At 34.5% G+C, this 21278-nt stretch overlaps 3 protein-coding genes across 5 annotated transcripts; all 3 read left to right on the forward strand.

The window, feature by feature from the left end:
• Positions 1–15: 15 nt before the first annotated feature.
• LOC123321578 (phospholipid scramblase 1) lies at positions 16–10063 on the forward strand. Of its 2 annotated transcripts, XM_044909248.1 has the most exons (8): positions 16–312; positions 610–650; positions 740–907; positions 5641–5748; positions 5811–6028; positions 7599–7925; positions 8061–8125; positions 9217–10063. In XM_044909248.1, the coding sequence occupies exons 2-7, from the start codon at positions 611–613 to the stop codon at positions 8088–8090; spliced, it is 891 nt and encodes a 296-aa protein (XP_044765183.1). In that variant the 5' UTR covers positions 16–312; position 610; the 3' UTR covers positions 8091–8125; positions 9217–10063. The 2 variants fall into 2 exon arrangements, with proteins under 2 accessions (XP_044765183.1, XP_044765181.1); XM_044909246.1 differs by lacking the exon at positions 8061–8125 and having other exon boundaries at positions 17–312.
• A 1001-nt stretch (positions 10064–11064) lies between these two features.
• Positions 11065–12826, forward strand: LOC123321518 (DNA repair protein complementing XP-A cells homolog). The gene is made up of 5 exons (XM_044909167.1): positions 11065–11318; positions 11372–11480; positions 11559–11686; positions 11850–12012; positions 12459–12826. The coding sequence occupies exons 1-5, from the start codon at positions 11200–11202 to the stop codon at positions 12729–12731; spliced, it is 792 nt and encodes a 263-aa protein (XP_044765102.1). The 5' UTR covers positions 11065–11199; the 3' UTR covers positions 12732–12826.
• A 2534-nt stretch (positions 12827–15360) lies between these two features.
• LOC123321644 (lipoyltransferase 1, mitochondrial-like) lies at positions 15361–20560 on the forward strand. 2 transcript variants are annotated; one of them, XM_044909363.1, is made up of 5 exons: positions 15361–15986; positions 17820–17927; positions 18601–18814; positions 19984–20358; positions 20393–20560. In XM_044909363.1, exons 1-4 carry the CDS (start codon positions 15498–15500, stop codon positions 20343–20345), a joined length of 1173 nt encoding a protein of 390 aa, XP_044765298.1. In that variant the 5' UTR covers positions 15361–15497; the 3' UTR covers positions 20346–20358; positions 20393–20560. The 2 variants fall into 2 exon arrangements, with proteins under 2 accessions (XP_044765298.1, XP_044765297.1); XM_044909362.1 differs by having other exon boundaries at positions 19984–20560.
• The last annotated feature ends 718 nt before the right edge of the window (positions 20561–21278 follow it).

The following is a 21278-nucleotide window of genomic DNA, read 5'->3' on the forward strand; positions in this document are numbered from 1 at the left end:
ATATGTCGGGGATTTTTGACGTTTCGTTTCTTACGAAACGTTGGATAAATTGGTTCGGGAAATCAATTTTAAAAAGGCGGTTAGAACTTGGAACGTTGAATTGAGTTCTTCCATTCAGCTTCCACTTTTTCAAATTCTCATACGCTTCATGGTTCAGCTCCATACAAAAATTGTTATTTGAATTGGCGTGCTGTTATGTCATATAGCTTTTTTAATTCTATTTTGATACTCTTGTATATTTGCTAGTGTTGTATATACCAAATACAGCGTGTGTAATTGTGGATAAAATTTATTATTAGCATTTAGTTGAAGGTAAGTTTTCTCTCTTCCCTTGGGAATGTCTGAAACATGAAATTAGATACTAAATCAATCACTTAATTTGCGCACTTGTTTACGTGGAATAACTTAGCTGAATTTAAAAAGAGAGCCTCAGTATGATAAACAATATCTGTATATTGTAGCTATCAAGGTCAAGTTCGGTTGACACATTAGCATTCTTTCTGGTGATATATTAATTTCAATTCATACTCCAATGAACAGTCTTAAATTTCAAACCGTTAGATCGTCCTAGCAATTATAAGAGTTCAAAACATTTGACTTCATTTACAGAATGTCCTATCCACCTACTGCTCCTCAGGGAGGATATCCACGTGAGTAAAAAACACATAACTTGAATTTTTGTGTTACAAAGTGTCTGAATTCCATTTGTTCAAAATATAAATTTCCATATTTGTTGCAGATCCAAACCCGGTGTATGATTCCAACTACCCACCACAGGGGGGATACCCACAACCTCAGCCCCAATATCCTCCAGGAAATCAGTACCCACCCGGGCCACCAGCTCCATATCCACCCACAACAGGTTACCCTCCAGTACCGGTTACCAATCAACCTATAGCTGGAGATGGTGAGTCACACATAGTTGCTTTCAACTCCTACGAGTCCATGTTATCTTTCAAAAGAATGATTTAAATCGGAACCACCAATGTATATAGGGGAAGATTGGTTATGAGAAGCAGGTTTAGGGGCCCCCAAAATTTTTTCCAAGTGAGCAATTGTCATATATTCTTCCTAATTGTGTTTCCGTTCAATCCATTAGCCATCCAGAGATCATTATTGACATTGCCTTTTAAGGCACCCCTTATCTCAGATAGCTAAGTGCCTAAATTTTTTTCTTTCAAAGTTTGAGCTATATGTTCTTAATTTGATTTCATATCTGTGATAAACTTGTGTCTAATATTGACTCATTGATATAAATATAGAAACATATCTCAAATTTCCTGTGAAATTAATTTTGTATGAGTATAGTGAAGTGAAATATTAGTTACTATATGTTGAGATTCAGCAGAATAATAAAAATGCATTATTTCTATAATCATTCTGAGAATTGAACTGAATCAAATGGTTCCGATATAGAATGAGCCTATTTATTATAAAAATTGAATGAATGAAGATGAGATATTCATCTCCTATCTTATTGATTTCCTTATTGGGTTTCAAATTTCTATTATGAGTATTATACTTTTCCAAAATCTTGGATCATGCCAGAACAAATCTGTTTATTTCTGAAATGTTGAGATTTGTGGAAAAACTTTTTTATTTTTCTGATGTTAAAGCTTGAAAAATTGTCACACTGTGAACTGCTTTCAAATATATTTGGAATTTCTTGTGCAAAAGCTAAAAGTATCCCCCAATGGATTTTGCCCAGACTGTATCAGAACACTACTTGAAAAATTTGAAAATTTATCAAAAGAAAAAATCACCTATTCAAGAGCTATTATTGTACCAATTTATTTTTCGTATTCGTACTCTCTTATAGAAAGTTGAGAATTTTCTCAATCCATAGACATGTCTGTCAGAGCGCTTTCAGGTCAATTGCATAAACGATCAATATAATCACTTATTGTTTATGCTTTTACGCTGGCTATCAGTCAGTTGCCACAAACATCTTTCGCATATCCAACATTTCTAAGAAAATTATGTTTGAGAAAACATATTCCTCTAGAAGCTTTTTTTCCTGATCGAGTAGTATATTAATTATTTTAAATTTCTCATGATAAGGTTCGACGATAGGGTTTCCTGTGCGGAAAATTGTTATCGTCTGATATTTCCATTTCTTATGAAAAGGTTTGATGTGAATATCTAATTCCTGGTGTTCTCAATATCGAAGCTGCAGTATCTGAATTTTATGGCTTTCGTTCTGCTCACTTAAAGAAAATAAATAACGAAAAAATTGTTATTCCTTGAAGTGAGAACAAAAATCTTAGCGAATATACAGGGTGTTTACTAAAGATGCTGCTTGAAACAGGTGATTCCTTGACCGAAGACGTATGTACTTCGTCAAGATATATTCATCACACCCTGTAATAAATAAACTGATCGCCAAAAGTTAAGGATGTTAATTCATTCTATTTTCCTTCAAAAAAATCCGTCGACTAACATATTAATGTTGCCGATGGTTGCCGCAAAGAGAACAAAAATAGGTTCTATCAGCAAATCAGGATACCTTTTCTTCGTTACGTATGCGTTAACGCCCATTAAAACGAATGCCCCCCTAAACGCACACTGAGCCATTACCGAAAAAAGTTGTTGAGTTTGTTGCCGACATTACACCGCAGATATGGACCACAAAAAAAAAAACATACACCTTTTATCATGAATATCACTTGAAACCCGATTTGGTGAGCTTTTTTGGTACTGATTCAATAAGACAACATTACTGTCGCTCTCTTTGAATTCTATTTAATTGGTGACTTCATAGTAGATCAGATAACCCCGAAGTTATTGGAGTTTACACAGAAATTAATAGTAATTTGAGATTAGGTTCAACGGATCAAGAATTATCATGTAGAATTGATTAGTTTAGGTATTCCTCAGTTCTGAAAACTTAACGATCAACAGGAACCGTGATGTGAATCCACCAGTTATACCGATATTTGTTGACGACAGGCTATTTTTCCATTCACAATGTTGATAAATACATATATAGATAAGAAATATTTATTTCGAAAGAATAATAATTGTTCCGACTTGAGCGATGTATCTTAAGTATACTTCGGGCATTTTGAGCCTAGAAGGCTACACTGATAATGAATTTCAAGCAAACGAAGTTCGTGTTCTAGAACAACAAGTCCACTCATTATCCAAAAGATCTTCGGCGATGGTATCGGCCTTTATTGAAAGATTGTGTACGTTATGAGCTGTTCCGTTTCACCGGATAAATTCAATTTAACGCGAATTGAGAAGGGCATCAGTGAGGTAGCGGCGTATGTTTCTAAGACCATTGCAAAGAAAGAATGACCGAAAGGAAGATACCGAGGTTCCGATGTATTCCGCGGTTTTTGAAGCGACTCAAGAGGATGTTAGTGCTCAAAAAATCACCGAAATCTGATGGGTATTACAAGTTTCTCTCGGAAGACGAGCAAAGGTATGCCATTATTCTGCGTATTTACTAACGAATACGTTTGCATCACATTAAACAGAACATTTATGCAAAGCTCAAGTTAATTTTCCTAATGTAACAAATTGTAAGTTGGGTCTAGCTTCCATGCCTTATCACCAAATTTTATTCATTTTTAATTAGTGCCTTATTGTGAACATTTCTGAAGGCATCTATTCTTGGCTGCAGTATTGCAGTAATAATTTCATTCGAAATGAACCATTTAAAAATGGACATTTTTTCCAATAAAGCTATTATTTTCCTGATACATTTCAGTACGCTGTCTGAAAACCAATGATTATAATATAATTATGTATATGTATTTCAAACGATATCCAATTCGGCGTTTCTGATTGATTCAGTATACATAGTTCAATTTAGATATCTCGTGGTTTACATAATAGTGATACGGTTGAGTGAAGTTGAAGGAAACACGCTTAAAATGGCATAAATTTCGTCAGTTTTTATCAGAAACGCTACAATGCGATCAATTCAACTCTGTCCCATAGTTTGAAAAAGCACAGGAATTGTTTCATATGAAGAAAATTTTATATCTGTTCTCGAGCTAAATCATTCCCGTTGTAGAAGTTAGAAGGAAGAACTGGTCAAAAAATGTTGAAGCTATCCACAAATCTTATCGAGTTTTTTTCAATATCCTCTAATAACGGAAAAACGTATTCATGCATATTTCATGATGTTTGTTTAAGAGAGTAATGAGGTATTTTCTATTTCACTTGTACCTTCATATGTTGAACTACACTGATCTGAAAATAAAATAATCTATGTATCTATCCCTCGCGTTTTTATTCGCCGTTTAATTCTTCTCAAAATAAACGTTGTAAATTGGGATTAAGATCATTATACACTGCTCAACAATTGATAGGGTTCGCTGACCTAGCATTAATTTATTTCAGGAATATTCGCTTCAAAATGTTTATTTTGATCAGATACCAGAGTATATTCAGTTGATATTCTTGTTTTTTTTTTACAAAAGGATGAAGAGTTTTATAAGAAAAAATTTAGTTGAAAATTTGTTTAACGGGGGAAAAAAATTAAATGGAGAGAAACGGTACGATTATTATTGTCAATTCAAATCGATTCAAAGGAGAAAAAACAGGTTTAGCAACAAGTACCACATGGTTTCTCATTCTACTATCTGCTGCCTACTTCGATTTCAGAGGACAAGAGTTTGATAAAGTGAAAAGCACATGTATAACAGATGTTCCATGAATAAAGAGAAATTTATGCGTGATCAATTGTTGAGCAGCGTATTTCTTATGTTTCCGCGTGAAATTTGGCAAAACATACACGATTTATTTGTCTATTATCATTATAACAGCCTTGCCGTTATTTTCAACTCATTCGTAACACTGCTCAACAAGTTTTCGTTAGTAAATAAAAAACATTGGATGAGATAAGTCGTAATCTTTGTTATAGGGCTCGCTATGATCTATCACAATCAAATATGAATTAATCCCCATTGTTGTTGTTGTTGATTAACAAATAACAAATAGTACAAATGTCTATTTGAACAAACCGTACCATCATCAGCATTGAACATACTCAATAAATAATACATATATCATATGAAACATCCTTCATGGCGAAAATGTAAAAAAAAATTGAATTGTTTCCCCATCAGGTTTATGTGGCTAATAGTCTAGAGTCTAGACCATCACTATATTTATTTTTTAATGGATTGTATTTCATGGTAGCAAAAATTTCAAATGCATTATTTCCACTAATAAAACTTTTAAATCGAGCAAAGGAAAAATTCCACAAGCCCCACAGTTTTGAGAAGTCTGCAAAATAAACTACATATTCTCATTTTCATCTTTTTTCTCTTGTTATGTATCAAATTGAAATCACTATTTAATGAGAACATCAATTTTTTATAGCTGTTTTATCGGTATGAATTTTATTTTTCAACCTATTAGCGTTTGGTATCTACCAAACCTTTTCAATACAATTAAATGTTGTTTCAATAACAAAAACAGCGCGAAATTTGTAGGTTCAGTGAAATATATTTTAAATTAAGATATGTGTATAATATGGAATGATTAGATAGTCAGTTTTTTCTTCATGCACTTTGAATATTAAATCACTGCTACCCCATATGGGTAGGAGTTGTAAGTTGTAGTTCAAATCTTGATCAGAATTTAAAATTCACATCCAAAACTAAGATCTCCCTTTCTCTAAAGGTGGTTGGATGAATATACCGCAAGGGCCAGTCAACTGTCCTGCAGGGTTGGAATACCTTACTATGATTGATCAATTATTAGTACACCAAAAGGTCGAACTGATGGAAGGTAAGTTATATCCTTATGTCCAATATTTCCGAGCTGCTATGACAGATCCTTCCTTTTTTCAGCTTTCACCGGTTTCGAAACCAACAATAAATATTCTGTGAAAAATAGTCTCGGCCAAAAAGTTTATTACGCTGTAGAGGATTCCGATTGTTGCACGAGGAATTGTTGTGGACCTTTGCGGCCGTTCGACATGAGAGTTTTCGACAATTTCCGAAATGAGGTTATCCACTTCCATCGTCCATTGGCGTGCGATTCATGCTGCTTCCCATGCTGTTTACAGGTGAGATACTCGAATCATAACATTTGGTTGACTGGGGGTAGAGGAAAAACGTCTCGAGCCCATCATGGCTATGAATACTGGGTAACACTTGTGTTGTTTCATGCGGAACTGTCATTGAAAATACGCGACATCCCTTTATTTATGAAGAGTTTCGCCTTTTGGGAACTGCGACCATGTAGATCTTTTGTTCTCTACCCTACTCATTCATAGGAACCCAAGGAGATCGTCAATGGTGTTGATAAAACCGACAACATCCTTAGGGGCCTTGGCTGTTACCTCGTGAGTATCCAGGACCGGTTTCCCCTTATGAATGGTTTTTAGGCCAGCCAGCTCTGGACACCTGTATACCATATGTTCAGCTGTTTCTGCTTCTGATCCACAGAGCCTACAAATCTCATCTGCTGACTTTCCCAAACGGTACAAATGATATTTGTGCCGACAGTGCACTGTCAGCAGTCCACCATGACCCAAAGCTCAGCTCGTGACAGCTTCAGCAGCTTTCTGGTGTAAATCGATGAAATCATCACGAATTTCTTTGACTGAGTAAGTCCAGGAGTGTTTCTCCAGAGGGTTATTCTGTTGTTCAGCTCCCATTGTTAGACCGCTGCCTTATGTTGGTAGTTTCCAAGCCCAAAAAGGTCCAGCAGGTGTTAACCTTGATGCTCTCTTCACAAGTTCTTCAGCTTGTTGATTTCCTTCAACACCACAATGCCCTGGTACCCTAGTAGAGTCACTTTATTGGCCTGTTGCTCTATCTACGGTATTATTGCACTCCCATCTCAGCAGATATATAAAGAGTAAATATTTCGAACAGTACTCAGTAAAGTTGAAATCTTTTGATAGATTGTTGCCATTGTATTTGTAACCAATTTTGGCCCACGCACCAGTAAATTATCTTGAGGGGTTAGGATGCACTGCAACAAAGGAATCTATTGTGCCACCCACCAGAGCTGTGCTTGATACTACAACATCCAGAATGGGCCATTGAAAACGACTCTGTAGGTCGACGGAACCGAATTATATGTTCTGCTCCAGGGGTACAGCTTCCAAGATGATTCAAAACCCTATCGCTTCAACCCTGAGTGTTACAACCCCAATTTATATATTTTGAATAGCCTAAAGATAGTGAGTTCGTAAGATTCTGGAACTTGATGGCGAACTGTAGACGACATAGCGCGAAAACAGCTCTGATGGAGGAATAATAAATCTCAAGGTCGCAGTGCATCCCAACCGGTCGCAGTGCATCCCAACCGCCCTTAAAATCTGCGATCTTCTTCCTATATCTTCCTCAAATATGCTGAGAATGGTTTCATAGGCTGATAGAGTTATCATGATGACTTTGTACTCGTCGTGGATTATGGGCTATCGCCTCTAGGTGGTTATTAGTCTCGCAATCACGACATACACTGGTCGCAGTACTCTTGGGTTATAGCCCCCAAGTCTTACCAGCCAAACTTCCACATATCTAGTATATTGTCATATATTAAAATTCTTAGGCTGAGGCTCATGATTGCACCCTCACAAATCGATCAATCGCTACTTTCTCATTCATTTAAACGAATATTTTCAGAGCATGGAGGTCTCTTCCCCTCCTGGCCATCTGATCGGCACCGTTGAGCAGGATTGGAGCCTGTGCTTCCCGAGCTTCTCGATCAAGAACGCGAACGGCGACACCGTTCTGAAGATCGACGGACCATGCTGTACGATCAGCTTCTGCGGAGACGTCGAGTTCAAGGTGATGTCGGCCGATGGAAGCACCGAAGTAGGAAGGATATCGAAACAGTGGTCCGGACTGTCCAGGGAGATGTTCACAGACTCCGACTTCTTCGGCATCACCTTCCCGATGGATCTGGACGTCAGGATGAAGGCTGTTATGTTGGGCGCGTGCTTCCTTATCGTGAGTATTCAAAGAAGGTTGGATTAACCCTTGGTTGATGGTTGTTCGGTGATTGTACAGTGTTGTTTTTTTCTTCATGAATCATCGCATTGTATACTACCATTTGCATGAAAGCTTTCATTTGGTTTGTTTCAGGATTATATGTTCTTCGAAAAATCACAATAATGGGAAATGAGGAGCTTGTTATTTACCATGCACAAGTAATTACCTAAGTTATTGATTATTTTTATTTCTCTTACACTTTTTCTCATTCATTTGGTCACACTCAGTGCAAATCGTTGTTCTTTCTTTAGGCTTTCAATAATCATTTTAATAATTTTTCCCCTACAGGGTTTCTGTTCACAATTGGGCATCACAATTAAAATTGTGTATTATTATTCAATAATTCCCTGTAAGAATAAAATTAATTGGCTGATTCAACAAACATTTAAATTTGTTTGCTTTCTCTTAACACATAAGAACTATTAATTTTTTTAATGTCTTGTATAGAATTTTTAATGTTTTACTAAAATAACTATGGAAAAAGAAATACTAATATAAATCTGGTTTTTCTGCACATTAGCACTGCAGAAAAACCAAATAACAAACTTCATTTATGCATCGATTTAAAAAACAACCGCTTGCTAACATTCAGGTGGAAGATGAGGGAGAACGATTTGTACTGTGTTGGCATTTGGGGCATCTCAGAAACGAAATAAAAAAACAGTAGTCACCTGATTCTAAAGCGATGGAAGTGTTGAATTGTTCAAAACTAATGAATTGATGAAATCACCAGTATTCAATTTTTTTTTCGTTCCTGAAATGTTAATGAATATTGGCTAATCAATACACTGCTATCGAAGTCTATTGGCTATGTATATTGCTTCCAACATACACGGCTCAAAAATTCAAATGGATATTAGAGAGAAAACGTATTTTTTGCAATTTTCATTATTGCTGTACATACCATGTCACATGCCTTTAGAAGCTTTTTAACTTGAACAATTAATATATTGTTTAAACAAAGGTTTAACTCAATAAGTAGTTGCTAACGATATTAAATCTTGATTTCAGGATGTTTATTACAGGGGAACTTTTTTTATACTTTTCTGTTACCATTTCAGGCAGGTTAACATCATGTAGCACATTTACAAAATCTGTTTTTTATTTCCCTTTACATATTATTACAGTAGGCAAATTATCCACTTAAATATTTGAGCAGTGTATATGAATGCAATATTTTCAAATGCCTTGTTGCAATCCCTTTTATATATATTGATTTATTCAATGAATATGTAATATTTTTTTTCAGGATTACATGTTCTTCGAGAAGAAACAAAACAACTGAACCCTTCAAACATGACCTGATGAATATGTGATTATACAAATTTTTTGGATGATTTACATTTTTTTAACTATTAAAATTCTCTCATTGTCAAAAAGCTAAACATGAATGCTAGTCAATTTATTGGCTGCCTCGGAAATACCGTTTTATTTCACCGAAGCACTATTGTTTCACATTTGAAAAGGAAAAGATTCTATATGTTTGTGCCTTAACTATTACGTTTAAAATAATTCAACCCCCAAGTACATAAATGAATGCAATGATGTATTTTTTCTAATATTTAAATATATTGAAGATTTTATATAACTTTATCTGATCATTTTTATCAGAACTGCATGTTTCGCACAGCTTATTGTACTTATACGTTTAATTTTTGATTTGGTTTGAATTAATTAACTTAACCTCTGTCTTTTCGTGAATATTTTTATTTTTAAAATACTCTCATTTGAGTATTCATTGTTCTTTTGTATTGTTCTCGTTTTTCAATATTTTTATCTCTTGAACCTCTTTATTTCAATATATAGTTGACTAATAAAATATGATATATATATGTATTTATATTCCATATTAACAAGAAATTTATGAGAGTTTGTGTAAAGTTAAATTTGCCAATAATAAGAGCCTTTTGCATTATATAATAAAATTTTCTGGATATTCCTTTTGCATTTGAAGTTTTCTAGTCTATATAATGAAAGGTAACTCTGCATGTATTGAGAAAAAATTTTCTTTTGCATTACAGCTATTCTAAATGTTTTATGGATTTCCATTTCTATGTAATACTTCGTTGAATAAAATTTATGTATCAGTGTTGGAACTCGCCGTTTCATTGAATCCTTCATCCGTAATTATTAATATTATTCGGGAAATATATGGTGGCCAAACGAAAACGGATCAGCAATTATCAAGAACAGCCTTAAGGTTTCAGAAAAGCTTCTTTATTTTTTAAAATGGACTCAATATCAAAATTCAGCGGTGATTATAAAGAGAATTGGAAGGGGTTACAAAAGACATCTAGCTGTCATCAATGGATTTCTCCAAAACCCTCCAAATCTCATTTTTAGAACTTGATGCCCTATGTGTCTAGGTACTCCCTGAAGTTTCTTAATTAAGTAGTTGGACTTTTCAAATAAGACAATTATTCATGGGAATAATTCCCAGTTGAAGGAACGTCAATTGTATTTTGATGGTTCATTAAAATTTTAATCCACCATTAAATGGTGTTTATACTCTAATGGATTATTTAAATTTTAATGGATCATGGATCAACTGACGTTCTTGCATCTTTTTAAATTATTGAAATGATAAAAATGGCGTGTCTGTAGGGTCTTGAAGATATCAGTTTATATGACTAGGTATAAAAAGCGACAGACTTTCACACATGGAAGTTTGTTTGCATTAGGTTTAAATGCTTTACTTACTATAAGTAAGTAAGAGCAAGAGAGTTTGTATATGGTGAATCCACCAAACCTACCAATGGAAGAAAGCACTGACGGCTCATAAGAGTCTCCCATCGCCACGTTGTGAAGATTCGTGCGAAATTTCAGTATTATCTTTGAGTATTCAAAGGTTAAACTCAATGTTTAGGCTCAAAATTGGAAGAATACAGACATTCGGGCAAAATGATAATGTCCTTGTTCCTAAGAACAAGCGCGCACAAAAAAGGGCAGTGCAAAGATATTGTGTATTATTTTTAGGGCAGTGCGACTCAACTCCTGATAAGTACCAAAGAGGTTCCTCTACGTAAGTACCCTTTGTAAGTACCTTTGTGTTCAGTTCCGAAAAATCCGCTAGATGGCCAAAAAAAAAATATCAGTGGAAGAGAGTTTCGTTGTGAAAACTAACCTAACTTAAGTGCTACAGGTTAGGAGGGGGCAATTTCAAATTTCTTACTGTTGCCGTTATACATTCCCCTAGTTTTTGTTGTAATCCTCCTGTTACGTTAATTTTAAAATGTCAGAAAACGATAAAGAAGAGCTGCCCGAATCTGCAAAAGCTCGAATAGAAAAAAATCGTCAAAGAGCAATAATACTCAGGAATAGTAGATTGGTTGCTCATCCCTACGCTAAAGGGTAAGTGGTTGAAAGTAAATACGAAAGGAAGTTCATTAATAACGGTTTCACAGTGAAACGATAAGTGTTGATACTGCCACAATAAAGATTGGAGCAACAAAATATATTGATACTGGTGGAGGTTTCTTACGTGAAGAAGTTGAAGGTCAAGAATCTGTTAAGGTACCTATGATTACAGCTCATATTTTTCTAATAAGGCTGTATTGTCCGTATATCCCAAGAATTCAACTCTGTTTTCAGGAAAAGCCAGTAGAAGATGAAGCACCAATTCATGAAGAGGATCGGCCTTTCTGTATGAAATGTGATCGACCTTTTGCAGTTTCCTGGCTATTCGATAAATTCAATTATAAATGCTGTGATGAATGCAAGTAAGCTAATAATATTTCAAGTCACTGTCTGTATGTTATGAAAAAAAAATAACTTGCACATTATTATGCAATTCACTCAAGCAATACCTGATTTGATTTCAAAATTTTCTACTTTACATTTTGATTATTATTGATATTATATTGGAATTACTCTTTTCATCAGAGACCCTGAAGAGCATGCCCTCATAACCAAAACCGATGCTGTAAACACCTATCTCTTGAAGGCAGTGGATTTGGAAAAAAGAGAACCACCGTTACAGTACATCACTAAGAAAAATCCACATAATGTACGATGGGGCGATATGAAGTTATATCTGAAGGCACAGGTACTTTATTTGATTACGTGAATGTAGTTTCTGAACAGCATCTGATCCCCTTTATCTTATTTGCTACATCCATTGTTCATAATACAGCATTTTTTTGTTCTTAGTAACAATGGAATAGTAGCTCCCTTTTTACCAACCACTATATGAAAGCAAGTACCATGTAATTAAAAGGGCATCATGAAAGTCTTTCGGAAGGCATTAATACCAACACTCGAATACAAAAGATATTAAATATGGGTATTTATATAGTTCAGCAGTAGAAAAGTATTTCAGTTTTGATTAATGAATAAATTTTTCCTCCATCATCAGCTGGGCCTTTTAAAAGGAGATCAAAGAAAAATGTCATTTACGAATTCTCTACTGTTGGTTAAACAATTAGAAGTATCCAAACCAACACAATTTTTTCAGCTTTTTATGAATGCATTATAACAATTATCACATTGTAGGTTGAGGAAAGAGCTCTACAAGTATGGGGGAGTCATGAGGCAATAGAAGAAGAGAGACTAAACAGAGAAGAGAAGAAAGTTATCACTAAAACCAAAAAGTACAATAAAGAATTGAAGGCTTTACGTATGAATATGAGAAGTAGTCTATACGATCGTACTTCAACTGCTTCACACACTCATAAATTTGGACCAGAAACATATAATGAAGAAGACGATACTTATACCCACAAATGTTTAACTTGTCCTTATGTTGAAACTTTTGAAAAAATGTAATTTGTTCCATTTTTGCTCCTTTTACAATTTTTTTTAACAAACACAAAATGAAGATAATAGACACTTGAACATCAAATCATTCATGCTCTGATACATATACAGTCCCTGGCCAGTTTATTAGACGCACTGAGGATTTTTTTTATATTTACTGGTATTGCTCGAGGAAAAAGCAGAATATTTGAATTTCATTTCCACAGAATGTTAGTTCATCTACGACTCTCATTAAATTGTTCTATTTGGCATTTATTTTTGATGTTGTAGTATTAGTACTTAAGTATGAATCAGTACTATGTCTTCCAGTGGACGTCTTGCATTCTGCAGGTTCGGACGTTATTTCGATAATCCACATATGAAATCATTATCTTCGAATGCTGCAAACCGAACAATTCTGCATTGATAGTATGAAGCTCTCATAGCTACACAGGGTGGCTCAGCAAAATATTAGAATTTCATGTTTAATCATCAATAAATCAATATTTTTTATTGAATATGATATATTATATGTGAAAACCATTTACAGATTAAGTATATGTAACATATACATTCAATTTAATAATTCAATATTGAGATTTTGCATCGAATCAATGCGTCTAATAATATGGCCAGGGACTGTACATACAAACATGAATCTCAAAATAATAATTTTTCACTGACACCATATGACATTTCACCAATAAATCGCATTTTACATATGGATTGTTTTTTTATCATCATAATGAAGAAGGAAAACTTGATAATTATTTGCCTTGGTCAAAAGATTCATCAAGTTCTTCATGGCAACAATATCCAGGAAAACCCAAATATAAATAGAGAACTGTTTCAACACTTGTGTTCTGACCAGTATTCATAATCCACGTATATTCTGAATAAGTTACGACAATAATAGGTAATGTTTTTTAAATGACAATCCCTAATATGTTATGACTCTCCTTAAAGAGTATATCAAGCTACACATATGAACCAAATATCAAATTATTTGTTGTTGAAAAGATATGGATTGAAATTCAATCTGGGAGGAGTATGCATCTTCTGAAACTCTTTAGGGTTTTCACTCCCAGTATCTGAAACAAAATCAATTAAGAAATTGAAATAAGTAATTGATTTGCTACTGCTTAAATTCTTAAACTAATTTGTCAGGAGCCAATCAGATAATGAAAATGGAACTTTGAAGTTCCAGTTGACAAATTAGTGCAAGAATTTATAAGCAGCAGCAAATCAATTTTTCAATTTGGAGTGAAAACCCTAAAGAGTTTCAAGAAGACGTTGAAAAGATAGTTAGCCAATATAAACTAGTTCGAAAATTAAGGATCTGATTCAACTGGCACAGGAGATCATCACAGATCTTACACCTCTTCAATATCTGGTGACAGATATAAAATAGATCATGATGCAATCCTAAAAATATCCAGTAAAGGTAGGGGTGATGGAAGAATTGAGAATCAGACAGTTCCCAGACTATAAAGCATCTAGAAAACATTCACTATACGATGCTAAGTAGAGAGTAAGATTGGGAACTCACTACCCTAATCTTCAAAAGAAATACTATTAAATGTTACTGATGGTTTGAAGCGAAGGAATTTGCTACACACACGTTTCACCTCCTTTTACTGAATTCTTTACAGGGCATTAATTGTTGCCTCAGAATGCAACTAATGAGAATGGGTCAGCAGCAGAGATAAACAACAAGTTTGTCTCTGCTAGCATCAGGAACTGACACGAGTGCAGAATCTGTGGGGAGGGGGATGAACCTCCAGGTCACCTAGTGACAGAATGCCTCCTGGAAAGCCATCCCTGATCCTATAGCGTATTAGAACCGGATATAGAGATGAGATAGCTGCGAAAACAGCTCTGATCTTCAGGTCGCAGTACAACGCCTTTAAAAATCTACAAAATCTAAATCCCTTTCCACAGGGATGATTACAGAGAATTCAATGCTCTTTAATTAACAGAATCGCGTTCCCCTAAAACAGAAGTACACAAAAGTGTTTTAGAGTTTTTATTGGATGAAGATATATTTCTTGTGCAGACCCCCCTAGTCGTGTCAGTGATATTTTCATGTATCTTTGTTATGGTAAAAGGTGACAATGTCACATTGTGAGATCAGGTTTTAACGGAAAAACATGAATCACGAGCACACCGAAAGGACCAGAGATAAAATTATCCGTCCTCCAATAACTGATCGATATAAAAATGTAATCGGTATAATGCCACAAAAATAAATCAGCTCGCATTTGCGTTCTGTGTGAAAATGATAACGAATCTGACACAGTAAAAGTTTTATCGGAAACCCGATGGCTCTTGTGCCCCCAGGTTCACGACCCGTCGCAGATAGCCGACCCCCACATGAGCTATATAAATCGCAAAATCCGGCACTAACACAGCTCAGTTTGTATTTAAACGTCACAACAATCCGTTTGTTGTGCATACACGTTCAGTTAAATTATTGTTCTGGTTTGTACGGTGATCAAAGTGCGCGTTCAGATCGATCTGTGTCATTTTTCAAAACTGTTCGTGTGTTTTTTCATCCCCAACCTGGCAGTCAAGAGAGGAATGCTGAGGACTGTGGTCGATTGTTTGGGTCTTCGGGTCAGATTGAACGCTCTCCATCAAACTTGGAAGTGGCTGCATCAAACCATCACCATTCACGAGTACCTGATCGCCCTCACATCGTCCCATAAAAACATCCTCTAAAAAATCCTCATTTAGCGCCTACCTTCCAATTCAAAAATCAGAGACTTTTAATTTATTTTTCGGTTAACCGTTAACATGGCACTGTTTCAACGCGCCATTTGCGTTTACAAAACGGCATCTTTCCTTAGGACAGTTGGCAGGAATTTGTCAACTGAACCAAGTATTAAAAAGTCTGTGTTCATTTCCCAATCGAAAGACATTTACGCCAATTTGGCGCTCCAAGATTGGATATGCAAGAATATCGACATGACCGATCATCACATCTGTATGTTGTGGCAAAATGATCCCTGTGTCACCATTGGTAAGACTAGCAACCCTTGGTGTGAGGCGAATATGGCAGATCTTCCAAAAATCACCGATGGTGGTGTGAAGTTGGCAAGACAGAATTCTGATGGACCATCTACGTACCAAGACCAAGGAAGCCTCAATATCACCTTCTTCTCCCAAAAAGATCGCTTGTGTGAGATCTACGACATGGAGATACTTGCTAGAGCTATTTTCAGAGAGTTCTCCCTGAAGCTGGATATTGTACAGAACGAGTTGAAACTGAGAGGCAACTATTCTGTATCCTTTTCTTCAAGCATAATCGATGATCACGTGACGGTATAATTTTGAATCCAAAGTTCATCACCAACGACAAAATTGCAAATGGAGTAGAAAAATTCATCTTCAAGTTTTTTGATATTTCAATTTACCAATGTGGGAATCTCCCAAACAACTAATTGAAGGACTTTTCATTCGTTACTCTTTCTTTGAAAGTTAGATATTAGAAAATTAGAATTAGAAATATGTCGATTTCAAAAAAACTTCCATTATCCCCATTTTTCAAGTACTGAAGGTAACTATATAGATCGAATTGGTCACAAAAATCTGGTAATTACCGAAAAAAAATCTCCTAGCATTTCACTCCAACATATACCCATTTGGTGGTCGAATAATTAGGAAGTTAGTTAATAAAAAATCATATTAGTTCAAATATATAAGGCAGGCACTTTTAGGGAAATGCAGTTATGATAATAAAGAAGTATAATTCCAAAGTTCGAGCCATCCTAGGGTAAAAAAAGCGACAATTAGAATAATTCAGAGAATTTTTTCCTCTTTCAATTTCCATTTGGAATGATTTAAGTTGAAAAATTCTGATAAATCATTATTTCTTACTAACTGCATTCTAACTGCGATGCAGTATAGATAAGTTTCATAGTCAGTGAATGTAAGGTCAAATTTCATCAACTATCAACAAGGAGGTCAAAGAGGATCCTTGTGTGGAGCCAAGACCTTCACCAATAACAATATCAGCTATCCTACTAAATGTAATGAGAAAGTATATGATGGTAATTGAAGAAATTTTCATTAATTCTACTTACGTGAATAAAAACGTGGAGAAATGAATTAAATAGAAATTTCTTTAGCGTTAAATATCAATGTGAGGTCTTCAACGTACACTTTTTTCGAATAATTTCTAAAATATAGCTCATATATGAAAGACCCACACTATTTTTTGACAAGGAATCACCCCGTAACACTGTTCGACTATTCATTTTCACCATGGTTCAGTAAAAATTCTTGGTTAAGTTGAAGGGATTCAAATAAAACACCAACCTCCCTAGCAGTCTGCATGTAAATACTTTCAAAACTTGAAGAAGACGGCAAAATTCAGCCGAAACGTTGGTGAGGAAGTTGGTTGTTTTCTAAAGTTCCCTTAACCAAGAATTTCTACTAAAAGTAAAGTACTGAATATATATGATCATTAGTGGAACATAAATATTCATTGCATATATCAATAAAAATCTTTCTAATAGGGGTTCATGTATCGTATCAAATGCGAGAAATTTCATTACGCGAGAGATACAACTATAACTGATGTGATGATTTTTCTAAATTCGAAAAGCACCGACTTATCATACCCTTATTTTAGACCCATGGGATCGTGCTCGAAATGAAATAGAATTTTTTATGTCTGTTTGAAAAATAACGAAAGGACTATTTTCCGGTTGAATTATGTATTTATTTTTCATTAGATAACTGTATCAAAATGAATTGTCTCTAATGAAAACATCCCAATAACCTTATCGTGGTTCTTGAGGGAAACAAAAACAAATCCTACATTTGCCACCGGCCAAAATAATAATTTTGCGAACGATATCACATTTTTGACTTCTTTGTGACCTATTCATCTGTCTGGCTTCGTTTCAAAAACATCAGCCTTTTTTGAACAACTGCTACTAGTTCCTGTTGTGAAACTTTCCAACTGATAACACATGATGAACTTTGGTTTCTCCAACATATATCGTATAAACAATTTTTAATTCAATTAAACTTCGGATCATGCATCATATAGAATGATCGATTCTCATGGAGGAATATCTAGTCGTTTTTTTTTCTTAACTTTCAATATAGATTTCTGGAACAACAAAAAAAGTGAATGAAAACAACGCTTATCATCACTGCAATCTTTTGGTCAGGGTGAACAAAGTTGATCGCATGCGGAGTCTGACCAAGCAAGAGGTTGGTATTTCTTAAAAATCGCCCTTATTTTCACCCATGAAATTTTTTAAAGTTTAATTTTACTATTTATCTGAACAGTGCAAGTCTCTAACTTGGACCAAAGACAGTTTTTTTTGTTGTTGTGAATATACCTACAGGTCGATTAGTATTTTAAATTACTGCTCTTTTTTATGCAAGAAAATGTAATATCAATATGAAGTCATCGACAATTCTTCAAATGGCGATCAAACAATATAACAAAAAAGTTAATATAATAAGGATTATTGCCATTGAATTATCGATGACGTCTTTTCTCAAATTAAGGGCTACCTGTATAACATTTTTCTCACAACGAAAAGTGTATGAATGGAAAATGGATCGAAAACATAAAACTTGTTGTGTAAAGTTCGCAGCATTCTTTTACAGTCTTTATCGTCTCATTTTAGCTTTGCCAAATATTTCAATATGATCCTCTACAAATATGCATATCTTATGATTTTATATCATTCAAAAGAACAATTACTAAGATTAGACCTTGAATGAAAGTAAAAATTGCGAAAATTTAATAAGACAACAAGGAATTAAGATACCTTTTGTATAATGATTTTTTCATCAGATAGGTATATGCATTGTTACCTAAATCTTGGGCAAATCCCCAACAAAGGAGTCGATCAAATTACAATTTTTTTTTCAGATCGGAATTCAGCAAAGAAATAATGAATATGAAAATTCGAAAGTGATGAATTTATGTGAAGAAAACCCTAACGTTAGCGTGAAAAAACTTGTTAAGGCGATCGGATGGGAATATATGAGGACTCACGCATCTGTTGTCAAGGATGGTGGTGACCAACTGGCCAATGAACAGAAGGGATTCCAACTGGTCAATCCAACTGATAGCTGGTTCCCAGGTAATTTCAGGATAAAATATTACGAACCGAAAATTTTACTTTTCCTATTCAGAATTAATCCATTATTCAAATGAATAAAAACTATTTCTGATGAGCCAATAGAAAAATTAAGTATAACTTTTTTCGACTGAAGAAAAACGGAAATAATTAACGAAGAAAAAACTGAAAATATGCACTGAATACGTGAACCTATAATGAGTCTTCAATTTGGCTCTCTCAAACTTCCAAACAAATCATTTGTTTTTCGCATTCTCGAACATTTCTGGAGTTACCTCATTACTCAATAATTTAATGAATTATTGTTGTTGATGAGATTTCGATGCACAAAATAAACATTCTTACCAAAGGTCAGGTATTAAACTTTCGACGAATTGCAAGTTGAACATTTAGAAAATCAATAAAACAGATTTCAATATATAAGTTCATTATACGTGTCATGAAAAAAATTTATATAGAAATAAGATGAAGTTCTTATCTATATGTATAGAGTTTTTGACAATTATATAACTCTCAAAGATCCTCTTTTTCTTCGCGCCTACAATATAATATGACACTCTACCCTATACAGAGAGTGAGTCTTTAACTCGTACAAATATTTTAACAGTAGATTCTTGAGGTCAAAAGACACTTTTTTTTTCCTGTAACATTTTTTCCGATTCGGCCCTGATAAAAAGATATAAAGCTATTTTAAGTTTTCATAATGAGCTGTGCCACACCTGGAAAAACAAAATTACCTTCAGAATAACTAGCTAAATCTTGTGACATTACATATCTGTGGATCTTTCAAACAGAGTATATTCAGCCAAAGTACCCAATTTTTCAAATTTCACAGATATTTTTTGATTTTTAACATCAAATTACTCGAAAATGACGCATTATACGAGAAAATATGAAGATATTTTACAAAACTTTCAAATATTCATTAGATAGTACCCAACTTAGTTGGGTTCTTTGAATTTTTGGTATTTTTATGGTACATGATGGTCATAATGAGAAAACTGGAAGACGTGGGTGATATATCTTGTGTTCGAAAAAGATTAATCTCAATCCCTCAAGCATCTTTCAAGTTTGTCTATAATGAATATGTATGGGTCTAGTGACATATCATTGCGAAGGCGTTTTCAACCCGAGCTTAGTTGCTGTGCTTTAACAATTCGCTCAATTTACAGGCATCGCCAAAATACGAACTGAAATGGCCAGATGGGAGTGGTTGTACGGTCAAACACCGGATTTCAAGGTGAACCGCACACTCTGTATACCGGGGAACTTAGGAAACGAGGAGGGATGCAGCGATCTGAGCATGGAGATCACAGTCAGCGGTGGTATAATTAAAGACACCACCCTTTCTGTACCTCCAAGCTTGGCTAACAGTGGTATCAGTGGAGTGATCAACACCGTCACCACAACCTTGATTGGTCGCAGATTCACCCCAGATCTCATCGAAAACCTGCAGCAATCGATAAAAAACCTGGGCGATGATAAAATGGCAAGCGCCGCTTACGCCCCAAGAAAAATCATGACTTCCTTCTAATCTTAAGCACGAATTTTTTCGCATACCAAATATTGAATACAACTGAACCCACAATATGCTAACAATCCAATCTATATAACTGAAAACAAAATGTCTTTACACTAAGATGTATAAGAATTAACATGGGGATATCTAGTGTAGAATTTTTACAGAATTATTTTTATTTTATATGTGATTTTATACCTTTTAATTTTTGAATACAATATTATGAATGATGAGATTTGATTTGAAGCCAACCTGATCCATTTCAATATCTTCCTTGTCGCGGTATAAAAACATTTTTCATTTTTTTTCTTTCAATTCAGATTATTTCTCAACAGTTTCGTTTTCCTACTAGAATTTGTCAATTTTTTTCATTATACTGTAGGTACACTTCACTCTTCTCGAATACTGAGCCTTCATCTCGTATTGCTTCAATAAGAAGAAACACAAAAAAATAAATCTCTGTTGTTGTTTTTTCAACCAGACAAACTATAGCTTTTTCAGTTTCTTCAAATTTGAATATTTACTATATTCAAAAGAAAAATAGCAAATTAAAAGAATAATAATGCGCAATATTGTAATCAAAATAAATACTACTTTATTACTATTAAATGTTAAACGGGTTCTATTATCTCTTTCCTAAGTGAATCATCTTAACCTTCAGTTATTTTTTTTTTAGCTCTCAACGTTTCATATGAACCGTTTGGCGTTTATTTTTCATTTTCTGGATAGATATAGTGTCGACCTTTTACATCTTTGTAGGACAACCATTAAGATTGCCCAAATTTTACACATAATTCCTATGATTGTTTCAAGAGAAAAACTGAGCTGATGAACACAAACAAGTTCTAAGATGAACATCGATTTAGGATCTAGGCGATTTTCATCCATTAAAGACAGTTATTTCATTTCCCAAGTCAAGACTGTGCAAAATGCAAAATGGCGAATGCG

Source organism: Coccinella septempunctata, chromosome X (genome assembly GCF_907165205.1).
Source record: "Coccinella septempunctata chromosome X, icCocSept1.1, whole genome shotgun sequence".
Lineage (NCBI taxonomy): Eukaryota > Metazoa > Arthropoda > Insecta > Coleoptera > Coccinellidae > Coccinella > Coccinella septempunctata.